The 25,756-nt window shown below is 39.6% G+C and overlaps 1 protein-coding gene across 4 annotated transcripts in view; it reads left to right on the top strand.

The window, feature by feature from the left end:
- The window catches only part of gpsm1b (G protein signaling modulator 1b), a 114,150-nt gene that overhangs the window by 43,368 nt on the left and 45,026 nt on the right, over nt 1–25,756 (top strand). Inside the window, exon 1 of one of the 4 annotated variants that reach the window (XM_057818426.1) lies at nt 3,625–3,791. The exons of 1 other annotated variant lie outside the window; for it this stretch is intronic. In XM_057818426.1, coding sequence (XP_057674409.1) covers nt 3,730–3,791 — 62 coding nt within the window. In that variant the 5' untranslated portion in view covers nt 3,625–3,729. Of the gene's footprint in view, nt 1–3,624; nt 3,792–6,258; nt 6,300–23,968; nt 24,838–25,756 lie in introns of those variants that run through there. 2 more of the 4 variants (XM_057818427.1, XM_057818425.1) reach the window with 2 other exon arrangements.

The following is a 25,756-nucleotide window of genomic DNA, read 5'->3' as shown; positions in this document are numbered from 1 at the left end:
TAGCACTTGTGCACGGCCGAGGCACCGCCCTCTTTTTCATTTTCTCCTGTTCTGGCGCCTTGCGCGTGTACACAACTCCACAACTCCTCATCCTCGTGGTACTTCTTTTTCAATATGGAGCAGCGAGAAGTTAAAAACAAACTGAAGACCGGCGAATGGAAGAGGCAAGAATGCACCGGTAGGAGTGAGGTGTGGAAAGAATTTCAATTGATCGTGGAAGATGCAACAAAAAACTGTGTCGGCTTCGTCGAATGCAACAAATATATACCCAAAACTTTCCAAGTTGGCAAGAAAAAGTGTTGTGCATCCCTGCAAGCACCAGCCGCAGCAGCTGCGAGAGAGTTTTCAGCGCTGCAGGCCGCACAATAGATCAGCGGAGAACGTCACTGAAACCTGCCAGTGGACGCAATCTTATTCCTGCACGACGACGACCAAAAAATATAAACAGTGTAAGCAAGCCATAATATCCTGCTGTTCAAATCGCCATTTTTAGCCCGAGCCGGTCTAGTTATTTCCCTTATTTCACAGGAATAAAGAGCAGGACATGAGGCCGCGAGTTGCAGACTGCAGTCAAGGCCAGCCCGCAGTTTAAAAGCTTTTATTTCATTTGTATTTTTAAAAATATTTTATTTTTGGTATCGTTGTCATTACAATAAAAAATGTTATTTCAAAGCATTTGTAGGTTTTTTTTTTTTCCATGTGAGAACAATATCCCACACACTCAGAAATATATTTAACAAACTTTCCCAGTGTTATTTTGTTGTATAAATGCTTTTATAATTCTCATAAAAAATGTAGACTATTTAGATATTGAGTAAACTTGCATTTTTTTTCTGACAACTGTGAATTCGTTACGAAAGACACTTATTTATGTACAAAAAGGCAACACAAATGTGATCCTTTTGAATCTTCTCTGTGTGTCTGCAAAACCGCATTTTTAAAAAAAATATTAAACTTTCCCAGCGTTATTTCGTTGTGTAAATGTTTTTATAATGATATAAAAATATGTAGACTATTTAAACATTAAGAAAATTTGCGTTTTTTTCTGCCAACTCGAAGAAATGAAAATAAATTGATGCGTTTTTTTCCCGCGTCACTCCAACAAAGTAAAAAAAAAAAAATCGGGTTTTTTCGGGCTCGGGCCTGCATATCTAGTTATTTGATCGGGTTCGGGCCGGGTCGGGCCTCAATACCAGCGGGCCGTGTCGGGCTGGAGTTTTTAGGCCCGAACTAGGCTCTAGTCAGAAGAAAAGGCAGGGGGAGACGGGAGGGGGATCAGCTGCTCGCAACTGCAGAGTGAGTGAGCAGGACGAGTCTCACTCACTCTCAGAGGAAAAGCAAGGAGGGGGGCGGGGGATAGACTATTTTAATAAAATAACGTAAAAAACGTAACACATTCTTGTGTTTGATGTCGGTGGGGGGGGGGTAGTTTGGATGTCGGTTGGGGGGGGGGCGGGGGGGGGGGTCTGATGGGGTGGTTCGCCCAGGGCGCGAAAGTAGCCAGGACCGCCACTGTATGTGTTGTGCAGTAATGAGCAGAAGTGACTTCTGTGGCCAGAAAACACTCAAGCGGCGCAGCCGCAGCGCGCACACTAGATATCATCAAATAGCAACCTAGATGTACTATGTTAGATCCCATGCTAACTCTCGCACGCACACACTAGATATCATCAAATAGCAACCAGGATGTACTACATTAGATCCCATGCCATTAGCTGCGTGAGATTGATGAATTAGAAAACCGCCATGACTGAATGGAAGTTAAGCAGGCCAAATCAATCCATACCAGTGTCTATAGATAATGCTGCAAATACTGTTAATTCAGTACATGTTACAGATGGACTCGGACCACAAATAGGATGTTTTGCTTATATGGTAAATATAGCTGCTAAGAGAGCTGCAGCAATCAACAGTGTGCCCCACTTTACAAATAGTAAAGATTGTTCTCAGCACTTGTATACAAAATTTCTTCAGATCAGTAAGAAGTAAGCACATAAATATTATGCACTAAAATGCTTGTTTATATGGTTATTTTTGCTTGTGAGCAAAAAAAAAAAAAACAAACAATAATAATAACAGTTGTATTTTCTGTTTCAGAGCATTAAATGTATTGAATTGTTTCGAAAATCGTACCAAACCATGACTTAACTGTATCGTTGCATCCCTTATACGTACATACTGGACTGTCTCAGAAAATTAGAATACACAATATTCTAATTTTCTGAGACAGTCCTGTATGTAGTTAGGAGTGGGAACCTCTTGGTACCTCACGAGACGATACAATTTGCGATACAAAGCTCACGATAACGACAATCTGACGATATAGCGATACAACGATTATCAACACATTGGTCAGGAAATCGTTCTAGGATAGTCTACAAAAAATTAATAAACAGAAAAACAAGCTTATGCTGTGAATTGGAATGAGTTTATCACTAGTAGACGTCCAATCCATTTGAACTGGGAGGGTGGCAGTGAATGAACGTTAATTCGCTGCCATCCCTCCCACTTCAAACGGATTGAACGTCTCTGGCCGTCATTGGCAGCCAATGCCAGGCAATGAGTAATTTTGGGCCATTTAAGGTCATTTACCTGTTGATTTTCAGTTACTTCCTGTTGATTTTGGGGTATTTTATGGGTCACTTGCTGTTTATTTTGCGTTGCAGAACAGGAAGTGACCTGGGAATCACCCAAATGAATAGGCAGTGACTCAAACTCAACAGGAAATTACCTGTAAATGCCCTAAAATGAACAGCAAGTGACCTGTAAATGCCCCGAAAATTGGACCGAATGACTGTGAATGCTCTGGTTTTGAATGACAGAACGTTCCCAGTCTAAATGGATTGGGCGTCGAGCACCGTCAATGGCAGCCCTTTTTAAAAAAAAATTTTAATTGACCATTTTTTAAAACGACATCTCGATTCTTGACAGGAGCATATTGATAACCTTTTGGGATACAAAGTATCACGATAGATCCTTTTTTTTTTTTTTTTTTTTTTTTTAATTGACACCTTTTTAAAACGATATCTCGATTCTTGACTGGAGCATATCGATAACCTTTTGGGATACAAAGTATCACGATATATCACCATTTCGATATTTTGTCACACCCCTACATGTAGTATTACTTGTAGATGCGTTTGCTTACTGTTGGATTTCTTATGTACATGTAATTCGCTTATTATTTTCACTTATGCTAAGCATTAAAATTGTACACAACTGAAGTAAAAGTAGTGTTAAGACCCATAACATAGTGACAACACATTATGCTTGTGTTCTTTTTTTGCTTACTTTTTCCCCCGCTTTTTCAACACAACTGTCGATTTACGCAATTTAGTGGCGAATCAGGCCAGGCTTTGGCGTAATCTTCTCATAGCTAGGATATCTAATTATTATCTTGTTTTATTACACATTAAATAGACCAAGACTGTGACTGAGCGATAAGATATTACGAAATTTCAAGAGTACATACTCGGATGTTTGGAATCCTCCCCTCGCTTTCGACTTCCAGGTTCGTGGCGTCACGTTGTAGGCGTGGCTATGCGTCACTGTAGATTTCTTCCACACAGTTGCTGCCATTACTGTGGTCAGAGTGGGGGGAAAGAGGGTAAAAGAGGAGCAAGTCGTAAGGCGAGGGGTAAAACGGAAGGGGGGCTACCCAGAAAGTTAATTCGCTGTGAAGGGGCCTCTTTTTAGAGGGGGCGGGCGGAGCAGGTACGAGGCGGCGAGATGGACCAGTCGCTAGCTCATGGTGTGGAGCAGGGTCTGGCTAGCAAGCGGCTACATTCAAGGTAAGTGGTTTTTATTCCTCTAAGCTGTCAAACCCTCGAAATAATAGAAAATAGTAACTCGAAGCTTTTAAGGATGTCCGGAGGAAGCGGTGGTTGCTGAGTCAACCTGACTCGCGAGAACCATTGGCACCCAGAACCTAGCTCGGCTTGTGTAAACAGACTGAATGGAGCCCACGTACAATGCGACGTGGGAGACGTAGTATTTGGCCATATAAGAAAATGAGATCATAACACTGACATATTTGACCCTGTAATGCAGGGGTCCCCAAACTACGGCCCGCGGGCCGGATACGGCCCGCAGCCACATTTGGTCCGGCCCCCTGAACAAAAAAAATAAAAATAAAATAAAATTGTAAAAAAAAAAAAAAAAAAAAATATATATATATATATATATATTTTTTTTTTCAATAGAGTTATTTATGTCCTGGCTTTTTTCTGTGAAGAACTGAGCAATGGTTATTTGGTTATTATCTATTTAATTAATACAGTATTATTATATTATATTATATTACATGATATTATATTATATTATATTATATTATATTATATTATATTATATTATATTATATTCAGGGGTGCACATAAGTGGTCCGCACATGCGTACTGGACGTAGACAAACGCGCTGGCCCTCAACGGCTTCCATACGCTTTTGCGTACCGATGGCTGACCACTCTATTTGCGGCGGACACGAGAAAATAACTTCTCAAAATGTCGATGAGGCAGGCCACACTGAGTAATTACTTCCGTGTTCCCCCACCCCCGTCAAAAGACAGACAGACGACAGAGACGTCACCGGAGCTACCGAAAAAAAGGACTTTTGCTGAAAAGTGGCTACAGGAGGTACCATGGCTAGAAGCGAATGATGCTCGCACGGAAATGCGGTACAAAATGTGCCGTGAGAATCCCAATGTCGCCGATTAGAGCAACGCATTTTATGTAGGGTCAAAGAATTTCAGCCATCCAAACTTTGAAAAGCACGAAAAAAACAGAGAGCATGTGGCAATTAAGCAAACTATCGATGTCAAACAGGACCCACTCGCCCTATGGACATGTGGCGGAATAAAGGTAATGAACAGCGACGTGCACTGACAAACGTGTTTTTGCTCGCATTTTACAAAGCTAAACATGCACGTTCAATGAGGTCTTATGAGGAGGACATCCCACTTTTAAAAAGGCTTGGAGTTAATGTGGGAGCCGCATAATGCCCTTTATTTTGAATTGGTGCTTTTATGTTTATTTCTTTACATTTCACTTCAACGTAATGGCAATTTTGTTGTGCCAGTTGATGTTAATCAAGCATTAACTGTTAATATAATTAATCAAAGTTAATTGGCTCTAAGTAAAGCTTGTCATAAATTTATCGCATCAGGTGGGTCGGCTCTCAAGCTCAATGAGGACCAAGTCACATCTCCAGGTCCTCCTCTGAGAACCTGGGCAAAAAAATTATGTGCACCCTTGATTATATTATATTATATTATATTATATTATATTATATTATATTATATTATATGATATTATATTATATTATATTATATTATATTAAGGGCTGTCAAAGTTATCGCGTTAACGGGCGGTAATTAATTTTTTTCATTAATCACGTTAAAATATTTGACGCAATTAACGCATATGCCCCGCTCAAACAGATTAAAATGACAGCAGTGTCATGTCCACTTGTTACTTGTGTTTTTTGTCTCCCTCTGCTGGCGCTTGGGTGCGACTGATTTTATGCACCATGAGCATTGTGTAATTCTTGACATCAACAATGGTGAGCTACTAGTTAATTTTTTTGATTGAAAATTTTACCAATTTTATTAAAACGAAAACATTAAGAGGGGTTTTAACATAAAATTTCTATAATTTGTACTAAAATCTATCTTTTAAGAACTACAAGTCTTTCTATCCAGGGATTGCTTTGACAGAATATTAATGTTAATGCCATCTTGTTGATTTATTGTTATAATAAACAAATACAGTACTTATGTACAGTATGTTGAATGTATATATCCGTCTTGTGTCTTATCTTTCCATTCCAACAATAATTTACAGAAAAATAAGGCATATTTTAGAGATGTTTGAATTGCGATTAATTACGATTAATTTTTAAGCTGTGATTAACTCGCTTAAAAATTTTAATCGTTTGACAGCCCTAATTATATTATATTATACTATATTATATTATATCATTTTTATTTTATTTACTTTGGTTCCGTGAAGAATCCAGAAAGGGTTATTTGATTATGGCTTTCTGAAAAACAATACATTTTTACATTTAGGCACTCCTGCAATCGTCACACTTTTTCTGTTACAAACTGACCCCGGCCCCTCATCAGAGAAGAGAAGGGTTATGTGGCCCTCACAGGAAAAAGTTTGGGGACCCCTGCTGTAATGCAATCCCTGAACACTACTGGGTTTGCCTGCAGCATCCTCATTCCGGTCAGCTATCGATACAGGGGTCGGCAGCCTATGACTCCTGTTGGACTGCATGCACCACACTAATCTGTACAGTAAGTGAGTATTAAAGGGTCAAATATTGTATCGTTTTACAATATCAGAGAGTTAACGTTTGTCTTCACTGATAATTCGCTGACCTTTTTGGTTTTAAATGCTCTCAAATTTCGATAAATGTACTGTTTATATTAGAGCCGCAACGATTAATCGATTAAATCGAGTATTCGATTAGAAAAAAATATTCAAATTAAATTCTGTTGCTTCGAGTATTCGTTTAATTAAAGTGGCGGGCGTTTTAATGGTTTATTTTGAAAGTGTTTGCATTTAGTTTTATTGATTAGGGAGGATACACTGCCCTCTGGTCTGCCTCTTTTCACTTGGCTGAATCCAGCTGCTCCCTGTTAAGACCAACGTAAGTTTTTGTTTGAGCTAATGTTTTTTAATGCATTCATGATTTAGTTTATTGGTATATCTAGTAGAGCTGGGAATCTTTGGGCACCTAACGATTCGATTACGATTACGATTCAGAGGCTCCGATTCGATTATAAAACGATTATTGATGCACCCCCCTCCTTTTTTTTTTATTTTTATTTTATTTTTTTTTTTAATGTTTTGTACATTAGTTCCAAAATTGTTCAAAAATACTCTCAGGCTAAACCGCACTACTATTTCAGTATCAAGTTAACATATAGCAGTAAACAAATATACAAAAATAACATTAAATAAAAAACTCCAGTCCCCATTCTGTATCAGCAGCTTTAAACTACATTCAATTAATTTATGTTGTGAATCAACCATTAAATTTGTTAAAATTGCTCCCGTTATTCCATAATTTCCCTTTTGTCTACTTTCGACATGTGAAAGTTTTAAAACTATTTTAAAGATATATTCAAGTCAATATTTTACCGATTTAGGAGTATTTTAGATAAAAAGCTAATTAGGTTTGCTTGGAAGGTTCGCTACAACAGCCTTGCAGGGAAGTGTACTGCTTTAAGATGGTGGCCGTTTATAACGCCCGCATCTAGCTTTTTGTAGATGTGCTGCTAACACTACCAAATCTATATTGCATCTAGTCCTATATAAATGATATCCACCATAACATTATATGGATGTACTTTGGAGCAGCTTTTCGGCAGCAGTCAGGTATGTTGTTGTGTTTTTTTTATCTCGTTGCATGAGTTGAGCTAGAGCCGTGAGTTGAGCATTGGCATTACCCGAGGGGCCGGGTAATGGGAAGCATGATGTTTAGCTACTCTCGCTCCGTTCCGTTCCGAAGACCGCGCGGCGCGCTGAGTGTTGTGTACTTCCGCTTTACTTGGCATATTTCAAAAATCGGAATTTGGATGTTTGTGAATCGTTCTCGAATCTTCCACGGCCGAATCGCGAATAATCTAAGAATCGGAAATTTTGCACACCTCTAATATCTAGCTGTTTTTTGTGGGAATATGTGTCTGAACCATTGGTTAAGAGCATTGTAAAAAAAAAAAAAACAGCATTGTATAGAATTTAAGCTAGCGGACTTTTTCTATGTACAGGGTGACCCAAAAAAAAGTTTACACTCAGTTGACTGCTTGTTTAAAAGCCATTGAAACATATCTAAATAGGTTGTCATGGTTAAGTGATACATTAAGGTCACTCAATGCAGCTGGTAATCTCTCGTCTCTACAATTCCTGTGCTTCTGCTGAAAATGAAGAGAACTTTAGCTGTACCTGAATTGCTGCGTGCCGGTCTGACACCTACTGAGATTTCAGCAAATCTGAGACTATCCAGATGTGCAGTGTACAAAGTTAAAAAGAAGCTGAAAGATACTGGAACAGCCTCACGAAAACCTGGGTCTGGAAGTGAAGATCTGTGCGGACCAAAAAGTTGATTGAAAAGGTGATATGTGGCCACCCCAGAGTCCAGATCTCAATCCCCTGGATTATAGCATATGGGCAACTGTGGAGGACAGTGCCTGTAAGAAGCCACAAACTTCTGTGGCAGCCTTGGAGAGGTCCATTGTTAGATCTTGGGAAAAGATGACAGCATCCTACATAAAGAAGACCTGTCAAGCGTTCCGCAGGCGCCTGGAGGCTGTTGTGACACTTAAGGGAGGACACATTGAAAAATAGAGTGTACTGTACATGTTCTTTACAATAATGTATAATTTGTGATTCAATTCTAATTCTAAGATAATTAAACATGGCATTTAAATTGTATTATGGCAGTGTAAACTTTTTTTTGGGTCACCCTGTAAGTTAGCCAATTGTTATTTTGTTGTACATAACATCATTTACATTAACATCATTTAAAAATAAAAATATACCGTTTGAGGCTCAGCTCAGGTATTTTAATTTTTCATGTTCCTTATCAGATTCCTCGATTATTCGAACTAACTCGTCCATCGATTAATCGACTTCTAAAATATTCGATAGCTGCAGCCCTAGTTTATATACCTACAGCGAGGAGCAGAAGTATTTGAACCCCTTGTGATTTTGCAGGTTCACCCACTTAGAAAATAGTTAGAGGTCTGAAATTTCAATCATGGATGCATTTACACGTAGAGACATAATCTAAAAAAAATAATCCAGAATATTGTATGATTTTTCCAATAATTTATTTGCAATTTATTGGGGTTCATAAGTATTTGTACTTCTGAGAAAATCAGTGCTAATATAGTGCAGGAGCCTTTGTTTGCAATTTCAGAGGTCAGACGCTTTCTGTAGTTTTCACATATGGAAACAGGGATTTTGGCCCATTCCCCCACACAAATCCTCTCTAGATAGGTCAGGTTTCGAGGCTGTCGTTGAGAAGCACGAAGTTTCAGCTCCATCCAAAGATTTTCTGTTGGATTAAGGCCTGGAGATTGGCAAGGCCACTCCAGAACCTTGATATGCTTTTTACGCAGTAGGGGTGTACCATCTTGGGCACCCCATGATCCGATTCGATTAAGAATCAGGTTGCTCCGGTTCGATTATTGGACGATGATCACGGTTATCACGATTATTGATGGATCATACATTACGAATCAATAAAGTAGCCAAACAAATTTATGTCCATTATTTATTTAAAATATCATAATGATTCAACAGGAACAATGGAAACATGCCCATACAACAAAAAGCTGCCCTTAAGCTGCCTTTTTTCTTTTTTTTTTTTTTTTTTTTTTTTTTTTTTTTTTTATAGCAAGAAAGTGCAAAAACATTAACCATTTTAAAGGCAGTACGTATTTCTCAACATGCCTCTACAACAAGAAAGTGCAAAAACCTTAGCTGTTTCAAAGGCAGTAGTTATTTCTCGAAACAATACAATAAACTTTACACTGGTGGAATGAATTCCACATTTTCTGGAAACAAAGTGTCTTTATAAATAAGACTTAACCAATATACTTTTTTTTCAGATTTCTGTACTACTTCACATGTTTGTAGTGTTACCGCTGTACTTAGTCTTCGCTTTAAACGTTCTGCATCTAGAGTAACTTTTGTACACCACCAAACAAAGCGCTAATTAGCATAGCGCTCAGCGCTAACTAGTAACATCTCAAAAACAACAACAATAAAGGCTAAACAGTACAAGAGGGTTCATGTACTCACCTCTGATAGACGGACACGGGACTTAGCAAAACACAAGGAACTTTTTCCAATTAACACGACTTGAACCTACTGCTGGACAAGTGAAAGACAAGGAGCAACAAACTCTCTCTCTCTTCCCCTATAAAAAAACAAAACAAAAAAACCTGTGCACAGAAGCGCGACCGGCCGGTCCCTGCCTGTTGACGACTGAAAGACAAGGAGCAACGAACTATCTCTCTTCCCCTATAAAAAAAACAAAACAAAAAAAAAACCTGTGCACAGAAGCGCGACCGGCTGGTCCCTGCCTGTCTCATCCACAAATTTATTTTCCAGTCTTTTGAAAAGGAGTAAATCTCTCACTCAGTAACTGGCAGCATCCATCATAACGTTGTGCGTGCGTCTGTGACAGGTGTCCGGGCGGCAGACGTGTCTTGAATTTCATTCCGCTATGAACGGCTGTCATAAAGGTATTAGGGAAAATCATTGTTTTTGAATCTTTATGAATCGTAATCCAATCGTCACGTGTCGAATTGCGAAGCATCTAATAATCGATTTTTTTGGCACTCCCTTATTACGCAGCCACTTCTTGGTCAGCTTGGCTGTGTGCTTCGGATCATTGTCATGTTGCAAGATCCAGCCACAACTCATCTTCAAGTCTCTGACTGAGGGAAGGAGGTTGTGGCTCAAAACCTGACGATACATTTCACCATTCATCCTCTGCTTTATACAATGCAGTCATCCTGTCCCCTTTACCAGAAAGCAGCCCCAAAACATGAGGTTTCCACCCCCATGGTTCACAGTGCAGTGTTTCCCACAGGATTTTAGGAGACTGTGGTGGGAGGGTCTCTGACCATAGGATTTTTTGAAACTGTGGTGGTGGGCTTCATCGGAGTCGGACAGCCACACCATGTCGTGCCACGGCGATTTTTTTTTTTTTTTTTCATTATTTTTTTCCCCCCAAGAAGAACCATAACAAAGATATATTTGAAATATTTCATTAGCTAGGCTAATGTTATAGCTCTCAGCTACGGTACATGTATGTAAAATGCGTTGCTGATTACAGCTACGTTACCCTATGTAATAATGCGACTTTTTTTCTCGTAGCAATAGTACAACTTACATCTCGTAGTGACTCAGGGTTGGCAACCCAAACTGTTGAAAGAGCCATATTTGACCCCCCCGCCCCCCCAAAAAACTGATACACTATGTCTGGAGCAGCAAAAAAGTAAAAGCCTTGTACAAGCCTTATAATTATCAATACTAGCTATATTAGCCTACTATAAAAATGACTAAGTTGGCTAGAAATACATAATTAGCCTTCATGATTAAATGTTTATTTTCCCTGCAGTGGATCCTATAGCGCACCACGTGACTACTCTGTTGTACGATGACACCACAAGTTTAACTTCATTACAATATTAATGAATTGAAAGAATGTTTGTATCATGTTTGTCCTCCTAGAAATCCTATTAAAACAAAAAATATATTTCCCTCCCCCGTCTTTTTCCATTAAAAAAAAAAAAAAAGCTCCGAAGCAGCACTAAAGAGCCGCATGCGGCCCAAGAGCCGCGGGTTTCAGACCGCCGTTGTAGCCCTCCTTTTTCCTTTTTATTTGACCCTCATAAGTACTACATTACCACAACAATAACAGTCCTTCTGTCAACTGACCCATTTACAGGACTGGGGGAATTCTAATGGCCGTGTAAAGTTTTTATTGATTCGGTGAGAAGGTGAATAGTTTTTTCCCCGTTGTTCGTGAACTAAATTTCCACACAAACGCACATCGAGGTACCATTAACTTAGCAAGGAGAGGTATGAGAGTCATTTTTCGAGTGTCCCAGAGCTCGCGAAATTGGGGGGGGGGGGCGCATTTATCCAACTCCTGTCTGAAGTTGGCGCGTCGGTGTTGTGCCGAAAAATAGCCACTCCACGCGAAATGTCCCCCCGACGGGAGCGCCCACACGTCACTCGTACAAACAGCCTTTTCTTACCAATCGATGGACACGGAAACGACGTTCTTGTACCGTGAATATGTATCATTTTACTCTGCTTGAACTAATAAATACTTTACTGTGACCAACGCTCTGAAAATAGAGCAAGGCTTTATTTTGGGCCCCGCCTCTCCGCGCAAGTTCAGTCAAAGTTTGCTGTCCGTCCAAGACGGCCGTCCACTGCTCACTTTCGCCGAAAAGCAGGGGCGGACTGGGACTAAAAAGCAGCCCTGGACTTTGACTCAGCCCAGCCCATAAGAATCGCTATACGAAGGGAAACACAGACCCCATAGGGGGGTCCGGGAACATGCCCCTCCCGGGAGAATTTTTTTTTTTTTTTTTTTACATTTTATTGTAAAATGCACCAATTTCGTGCACTTTGAGAGAAAAATGAAGAAAATGTGTCTAGACTGTGACTGTCTGACTACGGGCACTCAAAGTACTGCAAGGCTGAACTGGAGTTGGATTCATTTTCTGTACTAGCTCTATGATCAACCTGAATAAACAAATGAAAGAATTTATTTTTCAAAGCAAGTTTTACGTATCCAATTGATTATAATATATCTCTATAGATCTCTGTCTATAAAATGACTTCATTGTTTATGCCATAATTCAGTGGTCTCCAAACTATTCCACATAGGGCTGCGGCGGGCGCAGGATTTCATTCCAACAAAACAAGACAAAACCTCTGCACCAATCTGGTGTCTTACAAGTGTAATCAGTTGATTGCAGTCAGGTGCTGCTTGTTTTAGCAGAAACTTCATTGGTTAAACTGTCGGTACTCGATCGGTTAAAACAAAAACCAGGCCCCACAGCGGCCCTTGAGGACCGGTTTGGAGACCCCTGCCATAATTAATCTTGCCATACAAATAATAAATTTCAATGAAAATACAATACACATTTCAAGACAAATCCTGTATACATAAACTTCATTGGAAAGTATTAACCAGAAAACAAAACGATATATATATGATTAATAATGTATATAACATCAATTTAACTACCTAAACTTTAAAGTAAAACCATTCATTTTATTAATATTTTGTTATATTTCTTCTGAATTAATATTGCTATGCTGCGTGTGCATACATTGTTTTACGGCTAAAATATTTTTTCTTAGGAGAGGGATAGTAGGACTAGCATACTGTAACTTGACACGATTGCAAACGGGTACATCGACTAGCTGGCACTAACCCTTTAATTGTCATTTATTTGATTTAAAATGTAGCTACCTGATGGATAACAATTGCCAGTTTACAGAGCAAGTAACCCTCTTCATCCCAATTTACTTGCCCTGCGCTTGTCTGGGGAACTTCCAACAGTTTATCGTTGCCCCCTCCCTCTTCTTTTCTCTCTCCCAGCACCGTCTGCACGTCAGAGCGGCTGCAGCTCCCTCTCACCATCGCCGGGAGCTGAGCTGTTGTTACCCGACGTGGCCGTTGCAGCCAGACTGCTGCTTGCGAAAATATTTGTCGATTTATGACATTTTAATGCTTCACTCTCCAGTTTCTTTAATTTTTTCTCTCTAACCTTCTCCGCGCCACCCTGCTCTTTTCAGTTTTTTTGCCACCACCATCCATATTGTGCATTAACACTCGTCGCTATTTTGCTTCCACAAGGAAGGAACCAATGAAGGCTACTCTGTGCTTTCGTCCTTCCTAGTCTATCAGATTGGCGGTGAAAAACCAGGCGCATTGCTGCCACCTGTCGGATTGGATGCGAACTGTAGATAATCAGAGGATAGGGGGGATAAAAACAGTGATGCATAATGAATGGCGGCCGCCGGCCGTCCAGGGCACCGGCCGTTCTGTGATCCTCCAGAACCCACAGATTACCAGTCCGCCCCTGCCGAAAAGTCAGATCCAAACTATTGTAATGCCCCGGATATGGGGAAGAAGGAGAGAAGTCTGTATTTGCTTACCCACTTGATTGTGGTAACAATAATAAAGAAAAACAATAACAAAATAACAGCGGGCTGCTGCGACATGCGACCGCTATCTCTCGCTATCTCGCTCGTTCTCCCATTCTTCCTACTCGTTCCCCTTGCGTCTCTTAAATAAATAAATAAATAAAATACTACTCTAAAATGCTGCTCTCGCTCGCGCGGGTAGTAGAGTGGAGTGGGCTACAGCTGTGACTGACGCATCTGATTAGTTTTTTTTTTTTTTCCCCGGCATTGGGGGGGGGGGGGGTGTCAAACGAGACTGGCGGGCCCAAACGAGACTGTGGCGGGCCGCCACAGTCTCTTTCATTGGTGGGAAACACTGCCAATGGTCAACTCACGGCTTTAGCTCAACTCATGCCGCTGGATAAAAAACACAAGAATACCTGACTGCTGCTGACAGCCGCTACAAATTACGTCAACGTCGTTTTACTGGAGATAATAGATATCATATGTATATAGAACTCGATGCAAAACGACAGACTCGACGGCGTTAGCAAAATTGAAGTATTGAAAACCAGATGTGTTCATTGGTGGGAAACACTGCAGTGGGGATGGTGGTCTTGGGATTGTACTCATCCTTCTTTTTCCTCCACACACGATGAGTTACGTTTGCATCAAAAAGTTCTACTTTCGTCTCATTTGACCACATGACTTTCTCCCATGACGCCTCTGCATCATTCAGATGGTCCATGGCAAACTTCAAACGGGCCTTCACATGGACTGGCTTCCACAGGGGAACCATTTGAGCAATGCATGATCTTTCATGCAAATCATTGCACCGTAGTGTTCGACTGACAGTAGCCTTTGAAACTGTGCATCCAGCGCTCTTCAGTTCATTGGCCAGCTCCTGCCGTGTAGTTCTAGGCTGAGCTGTTACTTTTCTCATCATGGGTGATGCCCCACAAGGAGAGAATTTACATGGAGCCTCAGTCCTAGGTAGATTATCAGTCATGTTTAGCCTTTTCCATTTTCTAGCAATTGCTGCATCTGTGGATTTATTCTGACCAAGCTGCTTTCCAATTGTCCTATAGCTTTTTCCAGTTTTGTGTAACTCAACATTTTTTTCTCTTTTGTCTTTCGAAAGCTCTCTGGTCTTGCCCATGGTAGCAGTTGGATTATGACTGACTGTGGGGTTCGCAGGTGACAATATTGAGCTCAAACGGGTGGTGGGTGGGTGGTTACTAAGGGTGTAACGGTACATGTATTCGTATTGAACCGTTTCGGTACTTGGTGGTCGGTTCGGAACGGAGGCGTACCGAACGAGTTTCTGACGTAGTGTAACCCTTACTTTTCGAGGCTGCGAGTCGATCGGGTTACAGTTTCTTTGTGTAGATTATATTTACTCCGTCTTCTCTACTGTAATGAGGGCCAACACGATAGGACAGTAAGAAACGTAAACGGCGCGACAACGTGGCCGCCACGAGAACGCAGTGAAACGCGGCCGTTAAAGTCAACAGCCAATGCACACCAGTCGCAGCGCGGCTGCGTGTTAGACGCGTCCCAGAAGCGGCTCAACGCGATGCACGCGAAAAGAACGGCAGAGTTTATTATTTGACGCGAGACGCGGCCCTCCTGCGTCAATACTACTAGCTAGCAGACCGGAAGTCACTCGTATAAAAATACGGTGGATCCGGTCGATTTTCAAACTAATATGCAATCGTAACTTACTTTTTGAGTCCATCAGATCTCTTGAGTGGTAGATCGGGGCACAGTTGACTTGTCTTTGTTGATTTACAGTTGTCTTCTCTGCTATAATAATAATAACCAACACGGCCCTGTGTTCAATACAAAGCCCTCCTACCACAACAAAACAAGTAGGAACTAATGTTCACATAGGAACTAAAGTTATACAACATAAAATATACAATATAAATGAATACTACATCACATTTGTAAAATACAAACACATAATAAAATAAATAATAGCCCATTTAAATAAAATAAATTGAAATGAGCTAAAACACCTGTAATTAAATAGTAAGAATAATAGACAGATCCGGCTTACACAATTAAATTTATTAATTTCTGTGTGGCGCTTTTACTTGAAAAAAAATCCACCAATAAAGCTTTTGAAAACCGTTCATAAGAAAAAAAATCATTGAGGCATTTCATTTGTAAAATACATGTTAAAATCTTTGTCATTGGGATTGCTTTTCTCTTTAGCACAGGACTTCATTTTTCTTCTTTCTTTCTGAAAGAAAGCTGACCAATACGCGGGGTCTGAAAGGCAAATTGTTGTTGGATTATTATCTTCAAATACCCACTACTTTTAGAGCAGAATTATAGCTTTGTATAGGCTACTGTTCCTATTGTTGAAAGCACAAAAGTATGTAATAAACAACTAGCACATTTATATTTTGCATTTTGTTTTCTTACTGTACCGAAAGTGAACCGAACCGTGACCTCAAAACCGAGGTACGTACCGAACCGAGAGTTTTGTGTACCGTTACACCCCTAGTGGTTACGCATGGGTCGGTAATCGGTGAAGGCAATCGCTCCCGCCACCGTGTATGACTAGAGTTTGAGTAGTTTTTTGTGATTTTTTTTATTTTTATTTTTTTTTAACGTGTTCGAAAGGCGAGGAAGCGACTTAAGAGCCGCTCGGTTCGGGTTAGCATGTAGCCTAGCTGTCACGCCTCCTGTTTTGTTTATGCTATTTCCTCGTTCTCTGGGGCAGGGAAATGACAAGAGCCGGACTAACTCTGGTGGCATAAAATACCGTTCGGGAGGTTTAAGAAGTCGGCAGTTTTGACCATTATGCAGTAATTTAGCCCTGTCATACTGAATAAAGGCATATTTAGTATTTCATATTTCATTTAGCACGAGACTATTATTTGTCATGACCATACAATTTAGGTAGCAGTTGGGGAATCAATACTTATACAAAAATATTCTGTAATAATATTGGAGTAGAAAGATAAAAACAATGATGACATTTTGCATTAGCCATGCAGTCTGTTGTAGTCATCATTATTAGGGATGTCCCCATCCAGGTTTTTGCACTTCCGATCCGATACCGATATTGTTTTGCACTCCCGATCTGATACCGATACCGACCTATCTGAGCATGTGTTAAAGTTTAAAGTTATTTAGCCTCCTTACTTAGTTGTCAGACTCATGTTGAAAAAGGTTTTAGTACTCTTGATAACTACTAGCCAGCTGAATTAGGTGAGTTTGAATAACACACAACAGTTGGTAACAAGAAACTGAACCTGTTTATTCAGTGACAAACACAAAACATTATAAATAACAAACAGAAATGGCATAGTCAGTCAGTAAAACGTGCAAATAATATTGTAAACTGTCTTAAAAAAGCAAAACACACCAACAACCTCAGTGGAAAATCCCACAAATCCCTTAAGCTATTAGATGCTATTAATGTTTCGTGCATTAGTTACAAAATGGTGTAAAAAGCCTCTCAGGTTTAAATAAACGACTATTTCAGTATCAAGTTAACATTTTGAAACAGTAAATAAAATACTCAAGTCCCCATTCTGTATCAGCAGCTTTCAACTACATTCAATTCATTTAATTTTGCCAATTAAGTGTTAAAGTTGTTAAAATTGCTCCCGTTATTCCATAATTTCCCTTCTGTCTACTTTCAACATGTGAAAGTTTTAAAACTGTTTTGAAGATAGACTCAAGTCAAGATTTTGCCGATTTAGGAGTATTTTAGATAAAAAGTTAATTAGGTTCGCTTGGAAGGTTCACAATAGCCTACTAGGGAAGTCTCCTGCTTTAAAATGGCGGCTGTTTACTAACGCATCTGGTTTTCAATACTTCAATTTTGCTAACGCCGTCGAGTCTGTCGTTTTGCATCGAGTTCTATATACATATGATATCTATTATCTCCAGTAAAACGACGTTGACGTAATTTGTAGCGGCTGTCAGCAGCAGTCAGGTATTCTTGTGTTTTTTATCCAGCGGCATGAGTTGAGCTAAAGCCGTGAGTTGACCATTGGCAGTGTTTCCCACCAATGAAAGAGACTGTGGCGGCCCGCCACAGTCTCGTTTGGGCCCGCCACAGTCTCGTTTGCGCCCCCCCCCCCCCGAAAAAAAAAAATACTAATCAGATGCGTCAGTCAGCCGATTACACAGCTGTAGCCCACTCCACTCTACTACCCGCGCGAGTGAGAGCAGCATTTTACAGTAGTATTTTATTTATTTATTTATTCATTTAAGAGACGCAAGGGGAACGAGTAGGAAGAATGGGAGAACGAGCGAGATAGCGAGAGATAGCGGTCGCATGTCGCAGCAGCCCGCTGTTATTTTGTTATTGTTTTTCTTTATTATTGTTACCACAATCAAGTGGGTAAGCAAATACAGACTTCTCTCCTTCTTCCCCATATCCGGGGCATTACAATAGTTTGGATCGGACTTTTCGGCGAAAGTGAGCGGTGGACGGCCGTCTTGGACGGAAAGCAAACTTTGATTGAACTTGCGCAGAGAGGCGGGGCCCAAAATAAAGCCTTGCTCTATTTTCAGAGCGTTGGTCACAGTAAAGTATTAATTAGTTCAAGCAGAGTAAAATGATACATATTCACGGTACAAGAACGACGTTTCCGTGTCCATCGATTGGTAAGAAAAGGCTGTTTGTACGAGTGACGTGTGGGCGCTCCCTTCGGGGGGACATTTCGCGTGGAGTGGCTATTTTTCGGCACAACACCGACGCGCCAACTTCAGACAATTACGGCTGACGAAAGTTGGATAAATGCGCCCCCCCGCCCCCCCAATTTCGCGAGCTCTGGGACACTCGAAAAATGACTCTCATACCTCTCCTTGCTAAGTTAATGGTACCTCGATGTGCGTTTGTGTGGAAATTTAGTTCACGAACAACGGGGAAAAAACTATTCACCTTCTCACCGAATCAAGAAAAACTTTACACGGCCATTAGAATTCCCCCAGTCCTGTAAATGGGTCAGTTGACAGAAGGACTGTTATTGTTGTGGTAATGTAGTACTTATGAGGGTCAAATAAAAAGGAAAACGGAGGGCTACGACGGCGGTCTGAAACCCGCGGCTCATGGGCCGCATGCTGCTCTTTAGTGCTGCTTCGGAGCTTTTTTTTTTTTTTTTAAATGGAAAAAGATGGGGGAGGGAAATATATTTTTTGTTTTAATAGGATTTCTAGGAGGACAAACATGATACAAACATTCTTTCAATTCATTAATATTGTAATGAAGTTAAACTTTTGGTGTCATCGTACAACAGAGTAGTCACGTGGTGCGCTATAGGATCCACTGCAGGGAAAATAAACATTTAATCATGAAGGCTAATTATGTATTTCTAGCCAAGTTATTCATTTTTATAGTAGGCTAATATAGCTAGTATTGATAATTATAAGGCTTGTACAAGGCTTTTAATTTTTTGCTGCTCCAGACATACTGTATCAGTTTTTTTTGGGGGTGGGGGGGTGGGGGGTCAAATATGGCTCTTTTAACAGTTTGGGTTGCCAACCCTGAGTCACTACGAGATGTAAGTCGTACTATTGCTACGAGAAAAAAAGTCGCATTATTACATAGGGTAACGTAGCTGTAATCAGCAACGCATTTTACATACATGTACCGTAGCTGAGAGCTGTAACATTAGCCTAGCTAATGAAATATTTCAAATATATCTTTGTTATGGTTCTTCTTGGGGGAAAAAAATAATGAAAAAAAAAAAAAATTCGCCGTGGCACGACATAGTGTGGCTGTCCGACTCCGATGCAGCCCACCACCACAGTTTCAAAAAATCCTATGGTCAGAGAGCCTCCCACCACAGTCTCCTAAAATCCTGTGGGAAACACTGATTGGCATTACTCGGGTCTATGCCAAGCATTATGTTTACTTTCGGGACGCAATGCGGTCAGTTTCTCATTGCGTCCCGAAGACCGCGCTGTGTATTAGTTCCGCTTTACTTGACATATTTCAGTAATCGGAATTTGGATGTATGTGAATCGTTCTCGAATCTTCCACGGCCGAATCGCTCAAGGATGTATTGACGGCTGGGCATGTTGTACCGTGGTTCTAAGTGTTGGATGGTGCGTCTTTACTCACGTGAGATAATGGCTCGTCATCCAGAATGAATTCTTCGGCAATGACTCTTGTTATTCCCTGGGCTTTGGGACTGTCGAGTGCCAGTTTGTCATGCATGGCAAAAGTTTCTGCCAGTGTTAGTTGCATAGGAGCTTTCTTTTTGTCTTCGGTTTTCTTAACATACTCCTCATATTGTTTGTGTTGGTATTTCGCTAAATGCTTGATTAGGTTGGTTGTATTAAAACTTCTTACAGCTTTACCACTACAGTTGACTTTATTGTGGCATATGTTGCACTCTGCCTCTTCGTCTTTGTCGTCCTTTAAGGTGAAATGATCCCACACAGCTGACATTTTTACCGATAAAGTCTCTCGGTAAATTGGAGGACGGTAATGTAAATGTAGTGTGTTGAAGGTGTGCCGTAAAATGCCGACCGGATTTTAGGGAAACTGAAGCAAAAACTGGAATGGTTTATGTAAATCGGTGCGCTGGAAAACCCGGACCGGATTAAAAAAAAAAGTGGATCGGAAGTCTCGGAATTTTTCCGTGTTCTGATCCGATACCGATGCGCATTTTTTTGCCCATATCGGCGTCCAATTCGATCCAAATATCGGATCGGGACATCCCTAATCATTATCGTGTTTGTTGTCTGTTGCCTTTTTCTTGTTCTGAATCTTCCTCCTCCTCCAAATACGACTCAAACATATGTCACATACTTCCTTTGGATCGACAATATTGTTCGAAAAATCCACACTTGAACCAGAATCGCCGAAAACGGCTTCTTCCTCCATTGGGCTCCATGCTGAATCCACTGAAATCTTTCATTGTCTGACGTCATCACCAAGATGGAGGCGCCAGAGTGCTATAATGACAGGAGGAGCTAAACGGCAGATATAAAGACTCATTTCTCTTCATCTGCGCTTTGCCAAATTTTTGTATATAATTGAATTTCAATAATAATGCTATTTAACTTTTTTTTTTTGTCATTTCATATGCACTTTCAGTACTTGGATGAGTTTCACAAAATTTCAGCCGTTTCAAACCAGAGAAAACATTTAAAAAAAAAAAAAAAAAAAATGTTTTTTTTTATTTTATTTTTTTTTATCAGAAGGAACAAATCAACCATGGGAGTGACTTCAATGCGAAAAGTTTTTTTTTTTCTTTTTGGCACCCCTTTACCATGAGACGTCGGCCCATTCTATAAATCAGTGAATGCAACATTTTAGAATAGCTTGTCATCGCAAAAGATAAATGTATTAATTGATATACATGTGCTGTCAGCAACTCAAAGGCTGGCTGCAACCAGCTAAAATTTTATTCATGTACTATTTTTTTCCTCCTGCACAAGCAAATTCACCAATGGCAATGAATGATAACATGTCATACTTTTGCTAAAATAGTCCAAATATCAAGGTCTATAACCATAATTTCCACATCTTCCTCAAACTAGCTGTTTTTTTCTCTCTCTAAACTATAAATTGCAGCAATTAAAAAAAAAAGAAGGGCCAATGTCTCAACACTGGCAACAGGAAATGGTCAAAGCTGTGCAGTGACATTTACGAGGTAGGTCTTGTTTGACACTCAAAGGTTAAATATGTTACATATCTCATTGTTAAGGCTTCTGCCCTCTTAGTTTTTTTCTGCCAAACGTGACCTTCCAGTGTAGTGTTTCCTTTATTTTGTTCCTTGTGGCAAACAGAATCAACTTACTTGTGAAGGGGAAAGTCAGTTTTCCATGAGACAAAAGAATCTATCTACTTTTAAGTGCCTGCTGCAGGAAGGGAAGGGGGGAAAACATTCATAGTTTTCCAGACAACCGGCCACTGCAGTCTACAATTATTATTACATTACTACTACAAGCACAAATATGCTCAATTGAGCAGTATGAATGAAGCCAGAAGAAACCTGTGAAAGACAAAAGAGTACATTAAATTATGTAAGAGTTGATCTGATTTAACTGCGCTACTGTAGCTTATTGAACATGTATCTAATTGCTACAACAAAGCTACTTCATGCCAGACCAAAGGCAGGCTTCTGGAGGAATGACAGTTTCCCTCAATCTGACCAATTTGAATAATAATAGCGGGATGTCTTTCACATAGCTTTCTTCAGTAAACCACAAGGATGTCAAGAATGTGACTCGTGGAATTGAAATGATTGTTTTTGTGGGCTTGCTTTTCTTCTCCCCCCATCTTTTATTTTCTTAGCATTCTTTCTGTCGATTTGATTCCTTCAGATCACTCATTTGCTGTTTGTTGAGGTTATTTTTTATATTCCAACTTTGGACACAGATTTACAACTACTCCAGGGCATTTAACAATTTGAATTTATGTGCCGTTCAATGTCTCTTTGAGGTATTTTTTAAACAGTTCTGCCAGTTGGATGGATTTCTTGCTTACTCTGGCCTTGTTGGGTCCCAGGCTAGGTCTTGCTAACGTGCTGAAATTTTCTAGCCTTTTGCTGATGCAATGCCCTTGAAACTCCTTTGAAGTAGTTTTTTTCTCCATCTGTAAGGGGACCCACGTCTGACTTTTAGGTCTGAAGGACTTGTTCTTAGTACTTTTGGCTACCGTCCACAACTCACTTCAGTCTTGAGTGTGGTGGTTGTCATCATGCTCTACTTTCTGTTGTAGTGGTTTGGTTCATAACCTGATCTCTGCCAACCCTCCAAGGTAAATTGTACAGGATGCCTATTTCTGTCAATGGCAGCCATTGAGTTAACACTTTAAAATTAACGCATTTTAAAAACACAGTCTTGTTTACCCGATTCAGATCCTCTAAAAAATGACGCGATCGGCTTTGATTTCCAATCATGTGATCGGATCGAGGACATCCCTACTTTCAACTTGTAACTACAGGTGTCCAATAGTTACTTTTTAACCAATATCCAGATATTGTCCAACTCCAAAAGCTGGTACTACATGGTCGTGGACCTAACAAAGTAATTATTTTTCAATCATTTAATGTTCATTTAATTTTTACACATGAACGCAAACGGTCTTTTCACACAACAAATCCCAAGCATCTTGGGTCGCTTTCACACTAGCACTGTTAGGTCCATTTTAGTTTGCCGATATCTAATGTTCAGTCAGCACAACTGCTGTGCTAAGCTGTAACAAGCCATTGCACAAAGGCAGAAGGTGTCTACATTCACTTTGAAGGCAACACGTATATTGGCCCAAAACCGATAATGAAAAAGCAATGTTAATATTATCCGATATGGTTCTATATAGTGTAGAGCTGAAACAAATACTCGAGTAACTCGAGTTTAAAAACTGATTCGAGTAATTTTATTCACCTCGAGTAATCATTTCATTTTGACAGCTCTAAGCATCACGTTTTGCCCGGACTACTTTTAATGCGGGACAACACGCTGATGTCACGCGCTTTGAGAAGGAAGCAATTTAAAAAAAATAAAAAAAAACTTACTGCAGCCGACAGACATGCAGACGTTGCTAAAAACTAGCCCGCATGATGCTACGGTGGTAGCAGGTAGCGTCTGATGCGTCCCATAGAGATCACATGTATGTTGAGCTAGATGCGAAATGACAGAGTCAGCGACGTTAGTAAACAGCCGCCATCTTAAAGCAGGAGACTGTCACTCACACACGTAACGTTAGCCCTGCGAAGGGCTAGGTTTCTATTAATTATGACCACTTCGATGCGTGGCTAACGTGTCTTACATACAGGCTTTATTTAATCGTGAAAACATAGCGCTATAGAGTGATGAGGGTGCCAAACAAAAAAACTTAATAATGCTGTCAATTTTAGCTCAGTAGTCATTGCTGGATAAAACACCAAGTAGCACTTGTACCTAATGTGCTCCAATACAGCAGGTATCATACATTTATTTTGAACACTGCACAACTCAAAATCCTATCAGGACTTACAGTTTAGACTAACTTAAAACTAAACTAGAACTTAAAAATAGCTTGACACAAATGGAAATTCAATTGGAAAAACGTAGGAAAAACACCTAACTTTTAAGTGATGTGTGTTATCAAGCGCAATGGCATTTTTAGGTAAGAAATATATATATATATATATATATATATATATAATTTTTTTTTAAAGATCTAAGTTTTTTTTTGAGTAAAAGCAGTGAATTATTATTATTTTTTTAAAATTCTAGTTTCATCTGAGATGCAATTGTTGGCTGTTTTCAACAACGTACATCGAAAATAAAGACATTGATTGACTGACAATGGTTCAATATCAGATGAAATGTCTTGTTTTCTCATGTATATTTATAATTGCTCTTCACCTAAAAATATATGTTATATCTGATTACTCGATTAATTGATAGAATTTTCAGTCGATTACTTGATTACTAAAATGTTCGATAGCTGCCGCCCTAATATAGTGCTTTTATTGATCGGACATCTGCCTGTAACTGGGTGAAATAAGAACTGTCACCAATGTACATGTTTACAGACATTGTATTGACAGTTTAAAATCTTTGGAGAGTGGACACTGAAGACTAATGACCTAAAAAGGTTCGCGCCGAGTCAGCGTATACTGTAGTTGGATTAGCCTGGATCACTTACTGTGTTGCATGGACTCTATTGAGAAGATGAAGCTCTGACTTTGATGGCTAGCGGTCTTATATAAAGTGCTCTTGCTTTCAACCAAACCTTTTTTTGTTTTTGTTTTTCCCTCTACGTGAGGTGTGTAGAATCGCAACTAGCTGAGGATTAGGAAAATATCTTTTATGAATAGTAGAAAGATAACATGTCTTTAGTGGACTAGTCAAACTGTTTTTGTCAAGCGGAAAATCTGGAATGGCTGTGTTTTGGAATTGGGTAAACACTTTTTTTAAGAACCTGAGAAGCAGATGTCATTATTGGAGCTTGAACTTCCATTGAAGTTCTGTCAGGATAGATTCTTCGTCACTCACATTGCCTGACAGTGTCTCATGTCATATTCTTAAATTTAATGCCTGATCCTGATGCATTTGAATCGTGCCCTCTCACGGGGGCAGAGCAGGCAGTATGCAGGCTAGTGCACCGTGGCCCTCGACCTCAGGCCATGCTCAAACCCTTACACTTGGAGTTAAAGGTATTTGTGGACAAGGCACTTGGCAAGGAAAAACAAAGGTACTGAAACCAGACAGTCAAACTTCACTCATTCTTTCATAGATAAGTGATTTAATGAAAATGAGTCACAATACATAGCCTAATACTGGTGCATCTTTGTTCACACATGGAAAATTGTTCAATGGAAAAAGAATCTTGGTATGTGTCAAGTTTTTTTCCCCGAAATCGTCAGTAATGTGAAACTATTAAGCAAAATGTTGCTGAATGATAAATTTACACTTCTGTGTAAATTGTCACAATACATGTACTATCAAGGGATTTACAGTAAATTGGACTTTAGATATTAATTCCATTTTCATAATATTAAATAGTAATCTCATTTATGTACAATGAAAATCTATGATAAAAGATAAACTAGATTTTAAAAATGTACAAGCAGTATTACATAATACATATTAGTGCTGCAACGATTAATCGATTAACTTGAATAATTCAATTAGAAAAAAGCTTCAATTAAATTTTGCTGCTTTGAGTAATTGTTTAATTAAAGTGTTGTTGTTGTTGTTGTTTTTTTTAAAGTGTTTGCATTTATTTCTTCTGAGTTGGGTGGATTCACTACCCTCTAGTGACAACAGTGAATATGACATAACTCATTTAACATGGCTGAATCCAGCCGCTCCCTGTTAAGACCAACATTAGCTCAAACAAAAACCTCATGTTTTTTTAATGCATTCGTAATTTAGTTTACAGGTATATTTAGCTGTTTTTTTTTTTTTTTGTGGGAATATCTGTTTGAACGATTTGTGAAGAGCATTGTGAAAAAAAACATTAGTATTTTATAGCATTTAAGCTTGTGGACTTTTGCTATGCAAGTAGGCCAATTGTTCTTTTGTTGTATTAGATCCTCGTTTAATTTTTTTAATACTGTTTGAGGCTCAGATCAGATATTTCAATATTTTACGTTCCTAATCTGATTGCT

Source organism: Corythoichthys intestinalis, chromosome 17, assembly GCF_030265065.1.
Source record: "Corythoichthys intestinalis isolate RoL2023-P3 chromosome 17, ASM3026506v1, whole genome shotgun sequence".
Lineage (NCBI taxonomy): Eukaryota > Metazoa > Chordata > Actinopteri > Syngnathiformes > Syngnathidae > Corythoichthys > Corythoichthys intestinalis.
The sequence above is the reverse complement of the archived record's forward strand: the minus strand, read 5'-3'. Positions and strand labels throughout refer to the sequence as shown.